At 40.5% G+C, this 22,135-nt stretch overlaps 1 protein-coding gene across 6 annotated transcripts in view; it reads left to right on the top strand.

Moving 5' to 3' along the window:
• FBXW11 (F-box and WD repeat domain containing 11) overlaps positions 1-22,135 on the top strand; it is a 122,483-nt gene that overhangs the window by 39,074 nt on the left and 61,274 nt on the right. For all 6 annotated transcript variants that reach the window (XM_037905988.2, XM_037905984.2, XM_037905989.2 and 3 more), the window contains one exon: positions 21,356-21,418. In XM_037905988.2, coding sequence (XP_037761916.1) covers positions 21,356-21,418 — 63 coding nt within the window. The remainder of the gene's footprint in view (positions 1-21,355; positions 21,419-22,135) is intronic.

The following is a 22,135-nucleotide window of genomic DNA, read 5'->3' as shown; positions in this document are numbered from 1 at the left end:
GTTTAATTGGGGAATTTATAGCACCACCTTAATACAGGCAACCACTGTTCAATCTTCCTTATACAGCATTCCTAAGCACACACATGTTCTATCCTGGGCCATTCTTGATTGTGTGTTTTCTGCCAGTTGGGAGACTGGTGGTTTTGTGGACAAGTGGGGTTTAAAATGAGATCACTAAGCTCATTTTCACATATAAAGCTGAACCAGGGATTCAGCCTACATCCCTCAAGAGGACCTTGGAAACGCTGCTCACATCTTCAGCTAAGGCCCATTAGCTTGCAAATATATTTACCCCTGATCCTGACCAATATATTTCCTAAATTCGAGGACTTAGTTACTTGCCTTTCTGCCTCCAAGAGAGTATTAGGAGGATGTTGAACTGCACTCTGCTTCAACAGATTTATGTATTGCGTAGGAGGGACTGCCTGTTCTTTCTGCCTCCTTGGTTTAGATATGCCTTAGTATGGAAGTTCTAATAGAATTTAGACTTAAAATATGGAGGACTTTTGAAAAGCAAAATAATCTCTAATAGATGCATCTGAAGAAGTGGTTTTTTACCCACGAAAGCTTATGCCCAAATAAATCTGTTAGTCTTTAAGATGCCACTGGACTCCTTGTTGTTTCTCTGTAATAGAGTATATCTATAAATCCATGTGAACCTCCTCCAAAGGTTGATGTTACTTTTGTCACCTTTAATTTAAAAGCTGATTATACTTATTGGTTGTTTACCAATAATCTAGTACTTCCCCATCAGATTTCTACTCTGCTCTTTGTTTGTTTATAGGGAAATTAAAAGGTTGCTGAAAACTGTTAAACACACTTCCTTTTGCTATTCAGAAAGCATTTATTATAAAATACTAGTTTTAAAAACTTACGTTTAATTTTTAAATCCTTTTTTGACAGATAAATCTTACTCTCATCCTACAGAATGCATTTTAATTTCAAGCCAATATTTTAAATAGGTGTATATAAACGGGCCTGAAACTAGGAGGAGGAAAAGTGTGCTTATGGAAAGGCGGCATAATTGGCAATCCACAACTCAAGTCCCATTTACTACACTAGTTTGAATTCATCCTTTATGCAGCTGATGGATTTAAAGTCTTTCCTGAAACTAAATTGCCACATGCATCTAATGGAAAGATTGTTTTCCGCTATAGTGCTTTGCTTAATACTTAAAAGGCCTGTATTTTCTGTTTCTAAAGTTTATTGGAAATTATATGGAAAAATTAATTAGGTGAACCACAGGGAGCCAGGTTATCAGATTTGTTTCACACAGGAGAACTGGGAATGGTATGTTGAATTCAATAAAAATAATTCAGGGAACTAAATCTTGAAATAACTTTGATTTTTGTAAATTGCCATGTCCTATCCTCTCCCCTTCTGAAATGTAGTTGGGTGATGTGTGAAGGTAGAAAATCATTTCATAACTAAATATTCCATTAATCTTCGATACCATTGGTATTTACTCTCAATTGTGAAGCTAATGCTTTGCTTTAAAACATTTTATTTTATGTGGAGTATGATACATTTTTCCATTCTAGGCAACAATGGAGTATTATTATTATTATTTATTATTAAGTTGTACATCCTTTTACGGAAACCTTTCTAGATAATTTTATGGTGTCCATATATCTAAGGAATTTAATTCCAGAGAGAGCTTGACTGTCAATCATTAGACAATAGTAGCAAAGCTTTCACAGGGTGAGTTTATGATTAAATGTCTTGTTTGGATAGCTGATTAGAAAATAATCTTTATCTTTTCTTGGAAGTATGCATGTCGTGTGTGTGACAGGCTTTAGTCACATAAGAAACGATGGGTGTCTATGAATTTGATAACAGAGAATTATTGCTTAGAGTTGTGCTGGAGAGAAACTGCTGTGGTAGCTGCTGATGCGAAGCAAATGTGACCTGCTGAGATTCTGGTGCAGTATTGTTAGTGAGTATCATAGGCTGGCCATTTACATCTGGATGCCATTAGTATTTAAGAGTTTTCTGTGTTGAGTCAACTCTTTTTTAACCTTCAGTTTGAGCTGGGCAGCAGGCACTATGAAAAATGTTAGAACTAAGCTTAAAAAAATTGATCTTAGGTGTCTGGTAGATTTTAAAATTTTCCCTTTGGGAATAAGGTGATTCTGCATGAGACTGTAATGCTTTGTTTTGAGAGGTAGGGATGGAAAAATATATTTTAAAAGGTAAATTTGTGGTCACATGTGGGCAGTATACCAAAGTGTATGTAGTCTACAAGTTTTGCAGGTCTTCATGGTTCAGTAATCAATTGTGCAGGGATGACTCAACTGCTACAGTTATATAGTACAGTACTGATTGTCCTTGTGCAAGATAACACCATATTAATGTGATAGAAACAAGCAGTTTGAGCCCTGATCTCTCTACTCCAGCCACTCTGAATATCACGTGTGTTAAACCACAGTTCTTGAATATCTGAAATACCGTTATGTATTGAATGTGTTAGGCTTGATCCTGCAGTTCTTACTCAGACATATCTCTTTTGGGAAGTAATTAGGAGATCATTTTTAATCTGATAAGGGACAGTGTCAACTTGAACTCTGATTTTTTTTTTTTAATGAAAAAATAATTTCAGGAACTATACCTGCTTTTGGAACCAGCTGCTGTGGTTTTAATACCCATGTTTCCCTATCTTTTTAAATGCTCTCTCTCCCCCTCGTTACTGAGTGAAAAATGCTAGCAAGCTAGAAACTAACTGAATATGTAGGGAAACTGACTATATAAAGTGCTGTAAAAAGCGCAATGTTAAACAAAATTCTCTAATGTTAAAGTAATCATAGAATTGTAGAAATGTGGGACTGGAAAGGACCTCGATTGGTCATCTTGTCCAGTCTCCGTCTTAACACTTGAAACAATAGTAAACAAAAATTTTCTTTCAAGTTGATCTTGCCCCTGTTTAAAGCCATTTACCTACTCTATTACTCTAGTCCAGGGGTCGGCAACCTTCGGCACGCGGCCCATCAGCAGTAAAGTGCATCTTATTAAAAATGTTACTTTACAGGTTAGCATGTTTTTTAGCTTTTAAAATTCATACTCCAAAATCTAGAGGTTACTTCTGTTGTGGCTTTAAGTGGGACACAGAGAGTGAGGTATCTGTAATCTTTTGTGTGAAAGTTTCCAGTCCAGAAATGGAATGAACACCGTTACTGAGAATTTCTTAGTTTAAGTGAACGCAGCAATAGAGGTTCATGACTAGCCTATGGATACATCTTTAAAAATCAAGTAAAACAAAACAAACACAGTTGCGCCCTTTTTACCACCGTAAATTTCTGCACTAATCATCTAAGGGGATCTCTTGCTCCAGTATATCTGAAACTAACTGGGGGCAATATTTGAAAGCTTTCCACTCAGATTTTTAAAGCACTAAATTTACCTGTTGCTTAGTACAGTACCTTAAACTTACACGTGGCAAGAAATGATCAAGTATGTTTTAAAAGGTTTTTAATAAATTATATTTGGCATTTTTTGAGTCTATTGCTGGCAGCAACAATTCTTCTAAAAAGGGACAATGGTGAAAAAATGCAGTGACCTGTTTACAGGACTTCTGAAATGGACAGTGAGGCATCAGGCTTACTAAATATTGAATCAGATCTGCAAATTCAAATGTTTACAGAAAATACGAATATTAAATTGTTAGTGACATATGGCAAGAGCTGGTATTCTAGAAACAAAGTTAAAACATACAGTGCTAATTACCAGACATCAAATCACAGTGAAATTAAACAGATAACTTGTTAACATTTAAAAATGTGTAAAATACCTGCCCGCATCCCTTTGACTTTGGGTATGTTAGGATGAAGAGAGGGCTTGCAGATACCAGACTCAGCTGAGCTCAGTTCAGAAAGATAAATGACTTTTTCAAAGCAGAGACACATAATGGCCAATATTTTGAAGTCCCTGTTGATTCTGAGTCAATGTATGGGTGCCCAACTTTTGAGACTCCCTAAAAAGGTCTAATTTTTGGAGGGTGACTTCCCAGCAGAACTTCCTGAAAAGCAGGACCTGTTAAGATGTCTCAAGTTGGGCACCCCAAATCACTAATCATTTCTGAAAATCTTAAGCAGTGTTGTCAGATTTTAAACAACTTCATTAGCATTGATAGTTAAGACCAGAAGGGACTGTTATGATCATTTAGTTTGACCTGCATCACATGGACTGTAGAACGATCACCTAATATGTCGTGCACTGAGCCCACAGCTTGTGGTTGAATTAGAGCCATGGTTTTCAGTCTGTGGTCTGGGGGGCCGTGGACTATGACTAAGATTTCCAAAGGGGTCTGCACTTCTGTGATGGGTTCCATGTGGAACTGGGGTACCACTGAGCCCCCCCTTGACCCACCAGCCTGGGCTCCCTTTCCACTGTACTGCTGTGACCAGCCTGCCAAGCCCTTTTCCAGGCTCCAGCCTGCACTTTCAACAGCACACATTCAGGTAGGGATATACCCAGCTGCAGTTACATGCAGATGCTGTGATCAGCTCTGCATGGGGAGGCTCCAGCTAAGGAACTTCCCAGCTACTCAGGCACATCCCCGTCTTCAGAGTGTAAACCCAAAATTATACTGTCTTGCTCTGCACAGGGAACTGTACAGCGTAAGCTCATGAAATTTGCCTCCTCCCTCAATGTGGGGGGAGAGAGAGAGATAACTTTCTGCGCTGAGTTATGATTTCCACCCACACTGGTTTTCTTCATCATCATCATGTTCCTATTACGCCTCTGGCATTTAGGGCAGTGACGAAGCTCCTACACTCCTCTCTTTCTAGCAAGTCTTTCAGTGGTTCCCCCGCTGTGCCCCAGGTTTTTCAGCTCGGCTTCCACAGCTCTTCGCCATGTTTTTGGGTGGGCTCGTTTTCGCTTGCCTTCAGGTGTCCATCTTATTGCTACTATGGTGATGGAATCAATTTCCATCCAAAGCACATGACCGATCCATCTCCTGCGCCTCCTGGCAATGATGGTACTCAGATTCTCTTGGCTGCACTGTGTCAATAGATCTTGGTTGAGATTGTTCTGTGCCAAAAGATACGGAGGATTTTTCTGAGGTAGGTTGTATGGAATGAAGACAGTTCGGACATGTCATACTTTCTCATTCCCCAGTATTCTGCACTATAAAGTAGTGTTGAAAGTATGCAGCTCTGATAAATCTTGAGTTTGGTTTTGGTGTTGTATTTGGATGATTTCCAGACTGTATTTAAGCTCCTGAAGGTGTTCCTGGCTTTATTGATTTTGTTCAGGATGTCCTGGCTTGTTCCACGGTCCTGGCTGATAGTGCTGCCCAAGTATGTTTCTACATTGGTGAGAACATAATCCTCTATCCGTACTGGTGATGGTGAGGCAATATTAAAGGTCATATCATCTGTCTTATTGCAGTTGATTTTCAGACCAATTTGCTGGCTGAATGCATTGAGTCGAGTTGTTTTTCTTGTATATGGTGTTGGGTATGTGATAGGAGAGCGACATCATCTGTGAAGTCCAGGTCTTCAAGGGATGAGAAGAGTGTCCATTTAATACCTCTTGGCATGTCTTCTATTGTACGCCACATTACACAGTCGATGGCAATGTTGAAGAGGATTGTAGACATGACACACCCCTGACGTACTCCTGTTTTGACTTCAAAACTGTGCTCGCTGTGGTCCATACTGCATGTAAAGTTGAAATAGAAGCTTTTGATGTTGATTATATGGAAAGGAATTCCATGCACCATAGGCTGGTCCAGTGAATGCTGTCAAAAGCCTTCTCAAAGCCTATGAAATTTATGTAGAGTTGCCGTTGCCATTCTAAGCACTGTTCTGTTATGTTTCGTAGAGTGAAGACTTCGTTTGCATCCACGCCCTTTCTGAGAACCAGTTTGCTCTTTTCTGAGAATGCTATCAACTGCCTCTGCTATATGCTGGACTATGATCTTACACAATACTTTGCTTGGCACAGATAAAAGTGTGATACCACACCAGTTAATACAATCACTGAAAGTTCCTTTCTTTGGTATCTCTCACTGTAACCCCATTGGTCCACTCATCTGGCACTTTTTCCCTTTCCTAGACTGATGTAAATAGGGGGGCCAGGATAGATACTGCTAATTTAGGATTTAGCTTGAACAATTCTGCATTCAAGTTATCCTTGCAGGAGCATTCCCATTTTTAAAGGATTTGATGGCTTGAATGATGTCTTCCTTAGTTGGGGTTTCAATGTTGATATCGAGATCATCTTCTGCCTCCTGGATGTTTGCTTTCTTTTTAGGTGGCTCCCTGTTCAGCAATTCTTTGAAATGCTCTGTCTAGCACATTTCTTGTTTTTTCGGTTGTTAGTAGGTGTCCTTGTGTGTTCCTCATGAGTTTTGTTGGCGTCTGCCTTTTACCACTGATAAGCTGCGTCATTTTGTAGATGGTTCCTTATTCACCACGAGCAGTTGCATTCTCTGCTTGTGTTGCCAGATTATCAATATAATGCTGTTTGTCCGCTCTCACAAGGCATTTGACCTCCCAGTGTGCCTTGCGATACTGCTCGTGGTATTTGTCTTTTAGCTTCTGGGATTTTGTGTCCAAAACTTTTTTCTTCAGGGCTTATCTGGTTTCTGTGGTGTTCCATGTGCTGGGTGTAATCGGCTCCTTCCTTCTCTTCTGCCTGTAGCCTAGACAACCTTCACTGCTCTGTTTATAAATTGCTGTTACTTTGTCCCACTTCTTGTTGATCTCCTCATCTGCATTCCCCTCCTCTTCATCAAGGTCTGCAAGTGCTTGAAACCTGTTCTTTAACTGCAGAACCGAAGGCTTTCTGTACTACAAGGGACTTTAGCTTGTCAATATCATAATGTCTATGTCCCTTGTTTGGTGGACTCATACTTCTCAGTTTTAGCTTGATGGAGGCTGTCACAAGGTGTTGGTCGCTGCCAACATCTGCACCTCTTCTCACTTTTACATCTGTCAGTGAGCGTTGCCATTTGTCATTGATCATGATATGGTCAATCTGGTTCTTATCTCTGCCATTTGGAGAACACCATGTCAGCTTTGTGAATTTCATGATGTTCAAATAGGGTTCCACCAATGACTGGGTCATTGTTGTTACAGAAATCAACAAGCCTTTCTCTGTTTTCATTCATAGTGCCACACCTGTGTCTTCCCATTGCTCTGTTGTTTGTGTTGTGCTTACCGACCTTGGCATTCAGGTCTCACATGACGATAGGTTGTGGCGTGGTACTCTCTCTAACTTGGCCTGTAGCGCAGGGTAGAATTTGTCCTTTACATCTTCATCACTATCATTTGTCGGAGCATAACACTGAATCAGGGTGATATTCTGTTTCCCTTTCAGTCAGGCTCTATAAGTCTGCTGTTGATGGATTTCCATTCAAGCAGGGATTGCTCCGCTCCCTTCTTCAAAAGGATGGCAACATCCTGCTAGTGTTGTCCATCATCCCGTCCAGAAAACAGCAACTCGGGGACTGTTTGTAGCCTCCTCAGGAAGCCTTTCTCTCTCCTCCGCTCCTCCCCCCTTCCCGGCCCGGGAGATAAGCTTCTTCTAAGGCCTATTGTTTTGTCTAGACGGAGTGCATTCTGCCTAGTGGGTGTTCCCTATGTGTAAACACAATTGTAATAGATACATAGACAATATTCTTAACTTCAGATGCAAAAATGATACATGCATACAAGTATGATAATCATATTCAGTAAATCATAACCTTTTCAATATCTCACATGACCTATCTTGCATAAAATACATAATCATGTCATCATAATATCATTATGAAGAATATGGGGTGCAGTGTCACAACCTCCATTTGAAATATTTTAGGGGTGGTCCACAAATGAAAAAGGGTTGAAAACCAACCACTGAACTAGAGACTTGCTTTCAGAAAGACATCCAGTTCTGATTTAAAATGTCATGTGACAGAGAATCTATCCCATACCTTGGTAAGCTGTTTCAGTGGCCAATTATTCTGTAAAAAACATAAAATAAGATTAAAATTGTGCCTTATTTTCAGTTTGTTTTTCTAGCTTTCACTTCCAGCCATTGGATCTTGTCCTTGTGTGTTAGATTAAAGAGCCCTGTAGTGTCACACATCTTCTCCTTTGTGGTATGAAAGACAAATTGCTAGTCTGAAGTATAACTTTTCTATAGCCTGCCTTTGGGACAAATTGTATGGTTGCTGAAAGTTAAGGAGCTGATAACTATACTGAAATAGAATAGATTGCGAACCAGTGCTACGGGATGGCATTCACTCCTGAGGAAATTCTTTGCAAAACATTAAAAATTCTGCGCCAAAAAACTAAAAACTCTGCACACAATATTTTAAAATTCCGCAAATTGTATTTGTCAACGAATAAATGTGGAGGCTCCAGCATGGAGAGGGAGGGAGGGATAGCTCAGTGGTTTGAGTATTGGCCTGCTAAACTCAGGGTTGTGAGTTCAATCCTTGTAGGGGGCCATTGAGGGATCTGGGGCAAAAATTGGGGATTGGTCCTGCTTTGAGCAGGGGGTTGGACTAGATAGCCTCCTGGGGTCCCTTCCAACCCTGATATTCTATGGCAGTGGGGAGCACAAGCTACTGGCTGCCCGGTGGTGGGAGATCACCCTGCAGTCACCCCTCTGTGTCAGTCGTCCCCCTCCCCCGGGACACACTCAGCAGTGAGGCGGCACCTGATCCTGACACGGCGCAAGGGCCAGGCTTTCCCCAGAAACACCCAGGGCCCTGCCCCTCTGCACCAGGCACACCAAGTGTGGGCAGGCAGGCTCAGCCCAGCAGAATCCAAATGTGGGGGGGATCCAGGTGTGGGATGAGAGGGTTCTATGTGCGGACAGCTCAGTGGGGAGCCATGTGTGGGAGGGATCTGGATGCACAGAGGCTTGTTGAGGGGTTCCAGGTGCAGGGGCAATGGGACTCTGCAGGGGAGTCCAGGTGAAGGTGGCTGGGGCTCAGTGGGGGAGTCTGGGTGTGGGGGGCTCAGGCTGCTGGGGCAGTGGGCTGTGGTGGGGTGGGTGGCTCAGTGCAGCTGATTGAGCCTCAGTGGGGTGGGAGTTTGGGTGTGGGAGGGTTCATTGGGGTGGTCCAGGTGCAGCGAGGGTGGAGCTCGTCAGAGTGGGGGTTTGTGTGTGGATGTGGGGGGGGGCAGACCTTGGTGGGTGGGTCCGAGTGCGGGGGGTGGGGCTTGGCAGGGGTGTCTGTGTGAAGGGGGGGGTCTCCAGATGTAGGGGTAAAGCTCAGTGGAGTGGACGTTCGGGTGCAGGGGGCTTGGTGGAGAGGGTTATGGGGGAGAGGGGGAGGAAGGAAAGCTCGGCAACGTGGATTCCAGATGTGCGGGATTAGGTGGAGGGGGGAGCATCTCACTGCATGGTGATCCTTTTCCCTGCAGCTGAGGAGCGATGATGGGGAGGGCACGGAGCTTCCTGCAGCTGCGGGAGGTTTCTGGGCGTGGATGTGACCTGATCCTGGCTGCTCCTTTTAGGGGAAGAGCAAGTCCTGTCCTCCCCTAGCCCAGCCAGGACTAATAGCTGAGCCTGGCGCAGAGTTGGAGCCACCGGTGGGGGCGTCCCCCACTCCCCTGCAGTGATTTACCTCTCTGCTGGCTGCTCTGGGTCCCTGAAAAGATGCCCACGCTGCTGGGGAGAGTCATTTTTCTGCGGGGAAGTAAAGAAATCTGTGGGGGATGTGAGTTCTGCGCGCACACAGTGGCACAGAATTCCCCCACGAGTATAAACTTCTCGCATTCTTGCTGCTCATATCTTCCTCTATCACCCAGTATAACTTTAAAAAGAATGATTTTTCAGCTCTCCCACTTCCTAATTTGGTTTCATTAGCCCTGATAGAGAGAGGTTTAAAATAACTTTGATTTGGTGATGAGTTGGCAGGGTGGGGTGGGTGGTGAGGAGGGGAGAGAAAAGGGAAAAAGTGGAGGGAAAGATTTTAAAATATAATGTAAACTATAAGGACTGATTGTAGCACTGAGACTAAATATTGCTATGCAGCATTAGAGTGAGAGAGAAGAGGTGTGGGAAGAGGGGCCATTCCTCAGAGGGTTGGGAGATATAGGGGCAAGGGAGAAAGAGCTCAGCCTGTATTTCAGTACAACTTGATAATGATCTTTAACTCTGACTGTATCCTTTATTTAGCCCAGGACTTGGAACTCAACTGTGAGAGAAAAACTAACCAATTAAACAAGAAATTCAAAAATTTGATCCAGTGAAACCATCTTGATGATCACTTTAGATAAGCTATTACCAGCAGGAGAGTGGGGTGGGAGGAGGTATTGTTTCATGGTGTCTGTGTATATAATAATGTCTTCTGCAATTTCCACAGTATGCATCCGATGAAGTGAGCTGTAGCTCACGAAAGCTCATGCTCAAATAAATTGGTTAGTCTCTAAGGTGCCACAAGTACTCCTTTTCTTTTTGTGAATACAGACTAACACGGCTGTTACTCTGAAACCTGAATGAAACCAGTGTAAACCCCTAATGCACACTTAAAGCCATTTAGCATTTGCTTGTCTCAGTTTAGGATAAATTGGCAACTAACTTAAGTGGAAGATATTAACCAGGGTGGATAGAAATCAATGATTTTAAAAAAAAAATCTGATTATTTTGATCAGATTTTTTTGATAAAATGTTTTTTGGGGAAAAAACCCACCTACAGATAGTTTTAATTAAGATAAATTATAGCTCAAAGATATCTCATCATGGAATAGGGATTATAAATTCTAATTCTGTAGTATGAGACAATATATTCATGTAATGTTTAAGAAAAGTTTTGTAAAGGAGTTCCAATAGTTCATGGATTAGGGACCCAATCTTATTGGGTTCCAGGGTCTTCTGTATAGATTATTTAGGTTAATCTTTTTATCTACCCAATGGGATTCAGTACTCAGTGAAGAAGATACCATCAGAGATGCTTAGTTTTGCAGTTCTCAAACTGTGGATTTGTGTCTCCAGAGATAACATGCTTGTTAACAGCAAAAATGTTTTAAATAAATGATACATAGAGGTGAGAAATAACAGACCTCCACCCTATTGTCCCTCTGCAAATTTGTGTACATCTCTCTCTCAAAGTTCAATGTATAGAAGATTGTTGGGGGGTGGAATAGATCTGGACAAGGAGAAGAAGTCTGGAGATAAATGTGAGAAGGGAGGGACAGGCAGTAGAAACAAAAGTGAAACTATTTGAGCAGCATATTCCAGAAGTCTTGAGGTCTTTGAGTGTAGCCTTCATTGATTTGAGATCTACCATACCATTCTCTCACTAGAAGGAAAAACCTATAATGGCAGCAGGCCCTAAAAGAGACCCAGTTTGGGAATATTTTAATGAAGTTCCCCTACCTGTGAAGAATATGTATGAAGGTTTAACAACCAACAAGAATGCACTTTTGTGTCAAAATCCATGATTAAATTGAGTCTTCCTGATTATTGATTTAAATCAAATCCACCCTGATATTAACCCAATGAAGCTTAGTACTTTTGTCTTCAAAGTGTCCTATAAACAGTAACTACAAACAAATGAATGGATAGAAGCAAAATTTTAAAAACAATTGTCATTGACTTATTTTACACCGTATATTTTCCCCTTCTCAACGAGGGAGTCTTATCTTAGTCTTTACTGTCCAAAAAGGGTGGGGTTTTTTTACAACAAGATAAGTAACCCGTGTTAATTATCGCTCTGAAAAAAAGTAGTGGAGAGACAGGCTCAGGGAGTTTTTACTGCTGCATGGCCTAGGAGAGGTCAGCACCCCACTTCCGCCCCCCGCATTTGACCTAACCAAGCTATGTTGCTGTAAAAACTGTCTGCCCCTCATCTCCTCTAGGATTTTACAGCAAGATAGCTAGTGTGCATTAGTTATTTTGCTTTAAAAACACCTTTTTTGGCATTGAAGATATAGCCTTACTTCATTACTGATTATTGCTAATTGGATAATTCCTTGTCTTTTTCCCCCCTCCAGCTGTAACTAAGATAGAATCTCTGCCCACTTCTTTCCACTGTAGCCTGCCATTAAATGCAGGAGTAAAATTCTTTCTGCCAAGACAGCAAGTGAATCACTTCATTGATTGGTATAAACAAATACTGGCAGATCTCCATTCGTGCCAATAGTTACCTATTTCTAACCTTGAGGTTGGAACTACTGCAATAGTAGAATTTCTCTGCAAGGTGGCATCTGTGGACTTTGAACATAAGAACGGCCATACTGTGTTAGACCAAAGGTCCATCGAGCCCGGTATCCTGTCTGCCGACAGTGGTCAATGCCAGGTGCCCTAAAGGGAGTGAACCTAACAGGTAATGATCAAGTGATCTCTCTCATGCCATCCAGCTCCACCCTCTGAGAAACAGAGGCTAGGGACACCATTCCTTACCCATCCTGGCTAATAGCCATTAATGGACTTAACCTCCATGAATTTATCTAGTTCTTTTTTAAACCCTGTTATAGTCCTAGCTTTCACAACCTCCTCAGGCAAGGAGTTGCACAGGTTGACACAGTGCTGTGTGAAGAACTTCCTTTTATTTGTGTTAAACCTGCTGCCCATTAATTTCATTTGGTGGCCCCTAGTTCTTAAATTATGGGAACAAGTAAATAACTTTTCCTTATTCACTTTCTCCATACCTCTCATGATTTTATATACCTCTAACCTATCCCCCCTTAGTCTCCTCTTTTCCAAGCTGAAAAGTCCTAGCCTCTTTAATCTCTCCTCATATGGGACCTGTTCCAAATCCCTAATCATTTTAGTTGCCTTCCTCTGAACCTTTTCTAATGCCAGTATATCTTTTCTGAGATGAGGAGACCACATCTGTATGCAGTATTCAAGATGTGGGCATACCATGGATGTATATAAGGGCAATAAGATATTCTCCGTCTTATTCTCTATCCCTTTTTTAATGATTCCTAACATCCTGTTTGCTTTTTTGACTGCTGCTGCACATTGCGTGGATGTCTTCAGAGAACTATCCATGATGACTCCAAGATCTCTTTCCTGATTAGTTGTAGCAAAATTAGCCCCCATCATATTGTATGTATAGTTGGGCTTATTTTTTCCGTTATGCCTTACTTCACATTTATCCACATTAAATTTCATTTTCCATTTTGTTGCCCAGTCACTTAGTTTTGTGAGATCTTTTTGAAGTTCTTTACGGTCTGCTTTGGTCTTAACCCATTTACTCTAGCCCATCCACAGCAAAAAGAAAAGGAGGACTTGTGGCACCTTAGAGACTAACAAATTTATTTGAGCATAAGCTTAAGGAAATATAGTAACAAAAAATATGGCATTTCCTCTTCCCTTGTTTTCATACACTTGAATTAAGACCAGTGCTTCAGTGATCTAAACAAATGTATAGGGCCTTTTGGGCCTATTTTCCTGTGCCTGAGGGAGTTCATTTCTGTGATCTTAGATGAGTTGGGGTTACTCACCAAACACTCCTAAAGAGCTTGATTTTTTTTTTTTTAACTGAAAGGAAAAGACCATACTAAATCAGCAAGTGAATTTATAAAGGCAAAACATCTTGTAGAAATAAACTTTTCACGTGGCATAGGTATTTAGTGTCTTCTAAATAAATATTTGAATCAGCCTACTGTTGGTGGTTTGCACAACTGTCAGTCCACTAGGCTATTTGAACAGGTTCTCCTATACTTAAAGCAACAGCAGAAGCTATGAGTATGCAGAACTGTAGTGATGGGCTCTGCATCTCTGGCTTGAAAAAAATATTTTGCCCTTGTGTTCTTTCCTAGAAAAAGCCAACATTAAAGTTGCCAAGTCAAGCGCTCAGAAGTTAGGAAATGCCAGAAGAAAGGTGACCTTTGAAGTAAGGTGGGATAATCCCCATTTTACAGATGGAGACCTGAGGCACAGAGGCTAAGGTTAAATTAGAACCTGTGAAATGTTTTATTGATAACTTTTCCAGCATCTTACAGAAGTGCTGTGGCACAAGCAGGGTTACAATCTAGTTCTCAGAGTAGCATTTAACTGCCTTAACCAGAAGACTATCCTTTCTTTTCCAGCATTCCCCCGTTCTTTTCACATTACACCTTCTAACTTCTGCAGCAAATGACACAGGATTCCTACAGGCAACAGTCCAATACAGTACACAGTCCCGTGTCCGTCCTTTGTACTAACATTGCAATCTTACTGCTCTTTTAACACAATGGTTTAAATGTAATTTCTTCGTTTTCAAAAAACAAAGTAAATTGAAAAAAAAAACCACATTCCCATTTTCTGGAACCATATTGACTCTCATATAGTTCACACCTTGTTCTGATCTTTAAATTGACAACCCAGACCTCGGGCCAGTGGAGTTACTGGTAGCAGTAACAGTTCTTTTCCACTATGGGGACCAGCCACTGGGGGAGATGGGACATTTTGCTAGTGGGATTTACAGCTCTTTGTGGACAACAGAGGAACGGTAAGACTAAAGCTTTAGAACCTTTTGCTCCTTCTAGCCCCAGATGTCACTGCTTTTATCTCTCCCAAATTACCTCTTGTCCCCACACACATGGCACCTTCCACCCTCCCTCCCTGCCCATCCCTTTGCGCTTGAGTCAGGCTGCTTCCTTCTTCCATGCTTCCTGAGTCTAGTGAGTCCACTTTCTGCCTGGTCAGGCCTGGTGCTGCAGCAGCCCCTGGCGGACAGGAGGTTCAACTGAAGGGAAAATTGTGTTCAGTCCACGTAGCTCAGGGATAGAGCATGCTCAGTCACGACCTGAGGAGGAATCATATGCAATCCAGTTGGCATGTAGAGGCTGAGTGGGGATGGAGCATGCTCAGTGCAGATGGAATCTTTGGTGCCTGTATGCCTCTGCTGATCATGTTAAAAACTGCAATTTTTCAGGGTCTCATAATGGCTAAATTTCAGAGGATTTTCATGACTGCAGAAAGCATGTCTAGGACACCAGGGTGGCCCCCTGCGAAATTTCAGATCCGTGCTCTAAAGCATGGAGGTGTTAGAGCTACTCAGTTTAAACTGTTGTGAGTGTTTTTTAACAGGGACAAATCATCTTCTTTCGTAACCTCATGCTAGGAAATAGCTGAACCTTTTTTTATGAGACTTTCCATAAAACTTCAGACAAAGACACCTGACATAAAAATCTTTTTAGCCAGAACAATTATTTTGGCAAAATTACAAACAATTGAAAACAGGATTTTGTGATGGAAAGTATTAGGCAACCTTAAATTTAGGCATTGCTATCAGCAAAATCTGTAATTACATACACGAAGCTAGGTTAAGAGTGTTTAAGATTGCAAAGTCACACACAGTAGTTAGGAAATGCCAAAATTATGTTTTGGGATACCTTTTTTCTGTCCCCTTGTGTATGTTATCATAGTCTTTAATTACATGATTGCATTCTAGGTTTTTTTCTGCAGGTCCCCCGTCTCTATCTGTGCATGGGATGGATGGTGCTTAAGAAATACGGTGACTGTACAATATTTCTTATCTATTTTATTCCTTGTGTGACACCATGCACTCTTTATTGTACACCGTCGAAGAAGCCTTGCAACATACACAATGATTAATTTCCTCATGAGCTTTTCTGTGGTGCTCCTCTCTGGAGTATCTGAATGCTGATCCTTGTTTTAGGGATAGGGACAGTTGAGTTCCAGCACTTCTGAAAATCAGATCCCAGGTATGTCAAGTTCAGTGCACAGAAAATGAAGAAACAGTGGCCACCTGAGAAAATGTTGATTTGTGTGTCTTGCTTAGCATCACATAAGAAGTCTGACAGAGTAAGGATCATTTCTGGATGGCATCTGACTGCCTTAATCACAAGACTATCTTTTCTATTCTTGTAGTCTCCTTCCCAATTCTCTTCTCTCCTTCCAACTTCCAGACCGTTTGAGGCTGGTGTCCTATGGACATTAGCCAGGTTCGCCCCACAAACCTGATTCATTTGCTGAGCACATGCAGCTTATGTAATGAATGAGGCAGGGAACTGGTGGGGGAAAAAAAAACCAAATAACACATTATTTTCATAATGCATACATACAAACGAGCTGAATTAAGGTTTCATGACCGACCTTAATTCTGATATTTCTGAACTTCCAGGTATGAAACTTGCTAAGTGTCTTAAAAAGGAAAAGGCATAAATTTGATTATGTTCAGCTGCTATACACATCATGTGTCAGCATGATTTGAAATAAAACAGTGGATCGCCTATGCGTGAGCAGCCCTATTTTACAGGCAACAAAGCTGGTGATGGGGAGAGAGAGCAGTTTGTTTGAGAGGCAGTGTGGATAGGTGAGTTGGACTTGGGTCTGTCATATTGGAGATTTGGGTTCTAGTTCTGTCTTGCATAACTTCTCAGTGGGGTATGAGGCCTTCCTCAAAAAGGATTGTGAGGGTTCAGAATTATTAGTTCTAATCAAAAGAAGTGAGACTAGAACTCATGGTCGTCTGGTTTTCAGTGCAGGCAAAAGAAGACTTTGAGGGGTGTAGCAACATTAGGATCTGTTTTGTCTGTGTCCTGCATGCGGTGAGTGGTATCTGAAATGCTGAAGTGAGGTACACCAGCAGTGCTATAGAATGTGGGTGTGGCATGTTGCCCAAAATGGCACTTCCTTTACCCCAGGTGTATCCTTCTGTACATTTCAGAGTTCTGGGGGTGGTGGAGCTCTTCAAAAATGTCACAAGTATGTCTGTAATATAAAGTGTCAGGAATCCTTAATACAGGGGTTTCTGCCATCCCTCTTACAATAAAGTGGACTAATACTAACCACGTGGTTAGATGAACAGAAAAAGCAATGGTTAAACATAATCAAGATTTTGGAACACTTTCATTTCTAATTATTTTTAAAAAATTAGTCTTAGTGTGTTAATCTCGGGGAAAACAGGTTGGAAATCTATATGCAACTTTGACATATGTTGTACAATATACACTAGAATAATAGTATTTTCTTATGTAATTGGTACTTACGTTATGCCTACTCATATAATTACTTTTGTCATCAACAATTACTGATTATGGTTGGGAAGATTTATATACGCAGGGCATATAAAAGAAAATGGAAGATGTTCTGAAATCCTGATTACGTTTAATGATTGCTTTTCCTGTTAATTTATGCAACATGGTTACTATTAGTCCAGTTGATTGTAAGGGGGATGGCAGAAACCCCCTGTATTAAGATTTCCTAACACATTGTTACAGACATTCTTGTGAAGTTTTTCCAAATGTACCCGGGAAGTGAATTGGCTTTAAAATTTTGGCATGTTCAAAAAGTTCTATATTTAACTAAAATTCAGTTTTATGCTATACTAGGTTTATAATATAATTCATTACTGTGCTTTTCATCTGCATTGGTTTTTCTTTGTTTCCCCTTTTTCTGTTTTATTCCCCTTTTTTCTCTCTCGTCTATAAACAACTCCAGTTGGTTAACTTTGTAATTTTATGGCATCCTCTTGTAGTTGTACCAAGCGCACTCAGTTGCATGTTTCAGGGCATAAATTAATTGATGCATGGGGCTAATAATGACTCTTGTATCCACCTATACTCAAAACATTGTTCAGTTGGTTACATGATTATGGGGATTTCAGCAGTTTGTGAAGCACCTGCTATTCCCACAGTTGGAATTTCTGGCTTGATGGGCAATGGTCTAACCCACTTGTACAAAATTCTTGCCACTTATCTAGGAGTTGTAGATTTTATTGATAACCTAAATAGAATTAATAAAAACTTATCAACTTTGTGGGAAGGGATGTATGTAAAATATTCATGGTAAATTTTATAGAATTTGTCACAATTTTCTAAAGCATGTTCATTTCAATATGTTTCCCGTGTCCTTTTTTCTCATTATTTATGTTCCTCCTCTTCCTTTCCATACAATATTCTGTGGAGTTCCCACACCCATGAGACATCAAAGTTTTGCCTTCCAGCTCAATAACTCTTCCATGTCACCTGTCTCTGTTGTTCATTTGTACAGTTTGATCCTTATTGCTTAGCTGTGTGGAGCTCAGAACCTAAACAGTCAAAATGTGCCCTAGGATACTTGCATGCTGTTGCAGTTTCTGCATTAGGGGCCTAGGGATCCATCTAAGGGTCTCAAGGCTCCACAAAGTTTCTGTAAGCATTGAAGACCATAGGAATTAAAGGGATAGATTGGAAAACTAGGAGTCAGAACAGGGCAAGGAAGATCAGGATTATGAGAGAGGATGTAAGTATATGCTTTAACTCCCTATTGTGGCAATTCCACACGGATTCTAGTAATTTAACTAAAAGATTCATAGACAATATTATGCATATATTAATACTGGGATAGTCTCTAGATTCCAGAGGAACTCAGTTGTATCGTTACCACTGCCTATTAGTCCAATTAGTTAACACATTCCAATAGCAGACTTCTATGGATATAACGTATTAGCCAGTGCATTCTAAACCTCTATCCTAATAAACCAGGCACTGTTTATTTTTAACACATGCTAGCTGATTGAGTTGAATCCTAGAAATTTCCATGTAATCAGCTATCATATATTAAAATATACTCTCCCTGGGCTCTACTAAAGTTTATTATTACATGTTAGCTAACATTCCCATAACATAGCATTGAAGTGGGGAAAGGCTAAATGTTAGCCAAGTGCAAATACAAAGCCAGGGAGAGAAACACAACTTTATATTTCTTTGATTGTATTACAAACTAATTGTTTTGAAGATGGCAGTGTCCTTGAAAAGGATCTGCAAATTAAATACATCATTTACAGCGTGCTCCACACTATACAAGAGACAGGTGTCAAGACAGTCTCTGCTCTGGGGAGTGTACAGTCGAAAATTTATTATAACTATAATTTTTTTATTTCTTGAATAAATGGGGCTGTGGAGTTACTGGTTCATTTTATGGAAGACAAGGTGTAAGTGAGCAGAACAACCTTTTAGTCACTGCTCATTTTTCTTGGTGGTAAGGGGAGTGAGGAAAAATGACCTCTGAGCCATTTGTGTTGAGATGGGGAGGGAGCAAGAAGCAGGGAAGTAGTAGGAGTCGAGTCCAGGTGGGATGGCAGCTCAAATTGAATTATTTGGGGAAACAAGACGGATTCAAATATGCTGGACTTTTTGAGGGGAGTGGCAACATTTTATCTTTCACCTGGGCTGGTCTGCTGAATACACCAACCCCAAGTCATCAGATTAAAAGAGCATTCAATCTACTTTTCATTTCAGTTGTTTGTGGTCCGTTACCAGTGAGTTTTTTTTATACTATGCTAGCATGTAAAACTAACCGTTCTTTTTTTACATTTATATTTCACCTTTAAAGGGAGATGATCTATACTCTTCTTTTAACAGATGCAGCTAATTTATTCCTTTGTTAGTAGTTCTTAGGCATTTGCACCTGTACTTCCTGCAAAATTTCCACTTCATGAATATTTTTGGCTTTGTGTTATCCTTGACAACTCACTGGGCTTTTGTTAGTCTTCCAGTATCACTTATTGGTATGGATGGCAGAGTACCAGTAATTATTGTCAATTAATTTGTGCTCCTTCTGGATGGTTGTGCAGTAGCAAATAGAATCATGCATAAAAAGAGGTGTTTACATCGGTGACAGTACTGCTGCATTTAAAAACCAGAGAACACAATCCCAAAGAGATGATAATTTTAAAACATGAGGCAAAGGTGTGTAGCTTTTTCAGGTGTAATTGTGCGTAACATATGTATGTCACCTCGAAGTGTATGAAAATTTTAAACAAATATAAATAGTACTGCCTTTGTCTATATTTGGACTCCTTCTCCTCCACTTTTTGCTGTATTTGTCTCTGCTGCTTACATCATAAGCAGATGAGTTTGCTTTTTTTCTTCCAGGCATATTCCTCTTGCTGGCAATTCACAATGTAATTCTTCAAAAGTGGGATACGCCATTTCTCTGTAACAGGAAGCCAGGCAGGAGGGACTCAAATAAGTTTGAGGGAAGCTTACAGTTAAAAGGGGGGTCAGTGAGTGTAGCTTTATGGGTGATGCTGTTTTATTTTTCTAGTAAGCTTCCTCCTTTGGTGTTGAAATAAAGCTGCATTCTGTGATTCGCTATTATCACACGACAAAAACTGTGTGGAGGAAGAGGGAAGGGTGGTAAATGTGTTCAGAACATAGCTAGTACCCAGGAAGGGGGGGTGGCTCCTAAGCAGTTGTGTGTACAGTTTCTATCAGAGAGAGTTCATAATGGAAGAAGACCCCCTCCCCCCCCGGCCAAAAAAAAGAAAGGCAGGGAAGCAGGATAAAATATACACTTGGAAGTAGGTATAAAACTCATCTTAATTCCACGTTTTTCCCCAGAACAAGTGATATATAAAGGAGAAGGGAAGAGAGATAACATCAAAATATACACATCTGTAGAAATATGTATAGTTTTCATTTTTAAAAAAATACACAGCTTTCCCTGACAGCCCCTTTACCAATCCGTTATCGACTGGCCAATTTCTTGTAGGTATGAGTGATGGAGGGGAGTAGAGGGAATGGGTGTGTAGGGTGAGTCCAGTGAATAGTGATTGCAGAGGTATGAGGGGAAGCAGTGAGTAAGTTGGGATTCATGAGTGTGATTTGTGGAGAGAATGCATGACTGTTTCAGTTTTAGTGGCAGAATCGAGTGAGTGAATGTGGGCAGGTAGTGGAGAAAAGAAGATATGAACTGAGGGAAAAGGAAAATTTGAGGGGAGGATGGATGTTGAGGGAGGCGGACGTCAGGTTTTCCATTTAAAAAAAAAAAGGGAAGAAAACAGGAGAAAGTGGAGAAAGGTAAAGAGGGAGAAGAGAAGTTTGAAGTGAGATACATACTGGTAAAGATGGAAGGGAAAAAGATATTAGAATTCTTGAAAGGAAAATAGAAGTAAAGGGAAATGGCAGCTGCCAAATCTCTTGGGACATTAAAAACTGTAAATGGCAATCGGCTACAAAATAGTCTGTAGAGAACAATCTTGCACTCCTGATAGGTCTTTTATGTCCAATATATGATCGTATTACATGAGTGAGAGGGTGTACTGACTGGATTTTTTTCACCCTAGACGTATGTATTTTGACTTCACATCAGAAGCTGCTTGTTTAATCACTTCAGCAATTTTCCTGATCACCTGATGGAGTTTAATTCTAATTCATAAATGGACTTATTCCCCATTGAGATAATTAAAAAGGATAGATGAGAGCCTGTTGATGGAAACTGAAGAGAGGTCAGAAGTGGAATTATCTTTACTGTAAATGGAATCCGTGAACATACTCTAGTTCTTTGGAAATCTTAACATTTATGGTTTCTAGATTTTATGTGACTAGAAATCTCTTGTAATGTTTGATAGGAAAATAAGGTTTTATCTTTTTTAGATGTGCTTTTCAAAAAGTTTGCACAGGCATGGAATTGCCACAAAATTTAAACACATGCAGAGGAAAATTCAAATAATATTTCTGTTTTTTCCTAGAACACATCAGTAATGGAGGATCAGAATGAAGATGAATCTCCAAAGAAAAATACCCTATGGCAGGTATGACTGAGGTTCCCAAGGGAAGGCAGTAAATGATATATAGATAGTTGGCATTATTTTCAATATGTCTGCCTTTGAGAAAGCTTACTCCTGCTAGTTGAATGTCCCTCTTATACATAGTAGACTTGATGCCATCGTATATTTAGCTCAGAGTGGAGTCCTCAGGTAGAAGATGACAGTGATGGACAATTTATACATGACTTGTTCTTTCCAGATTTTTAAAACTTTCTTCACTCTACCTTGAAATGAGATAATTTCAGCATCAAAACACACGTTTCAGTACAGATTCATAAAATAGAGAGAGACAGTGCAATGGCCATAAATGGAAGGAAAAAGGTCTAGCATTGTCCTACCACTGCAGGAAAACTGACTGTGGTGAAATAGGCATAACAGATATTGTTCTCTAGAGGAAGGTGTGTGTATTCCAAGCTTGCTGCCTTTATGCTCTGAAACACAGTACCAGGAAACCTCTGGATTTAATTTGATCAATTATTGCCAGATAGTAATCGGTCATCTTCTCCTGAGAAGTTCAGCCTGCTATATGGAATGCGGCTTTGACTAGAGTTGACTCTAAAACAGTCACATGGTCTCGGCCTGAGAGACCAGCAATCCATAAATCTATGGATTTATTTCCCAGTAAAATAAACAGTCAAAATTGCCTGTCCATAAAACCTTGTCCTTTTAAAAAAAAACAGATTATAGGGCAACTTCTCCTTG

Source organism: Chelonia mydas, chromosome 8, assembly GCF_015237465.2.
Source record: "Chelonia mydas isolate rCheMyd1 chromosome 8, rCheMyd1.pri.v2, whole genome shotgun sequence".
NCBI classification, from domain to species: Eukaryota; Metazoa; Chordata; order Testudines; family Cheloniidae; genus Chelonia; species Chelonia mydas.
Note: the sequence above shows the minus strand (reverse complement) of the source record. Positions and strands in the feature narration are given on the sequence as shown.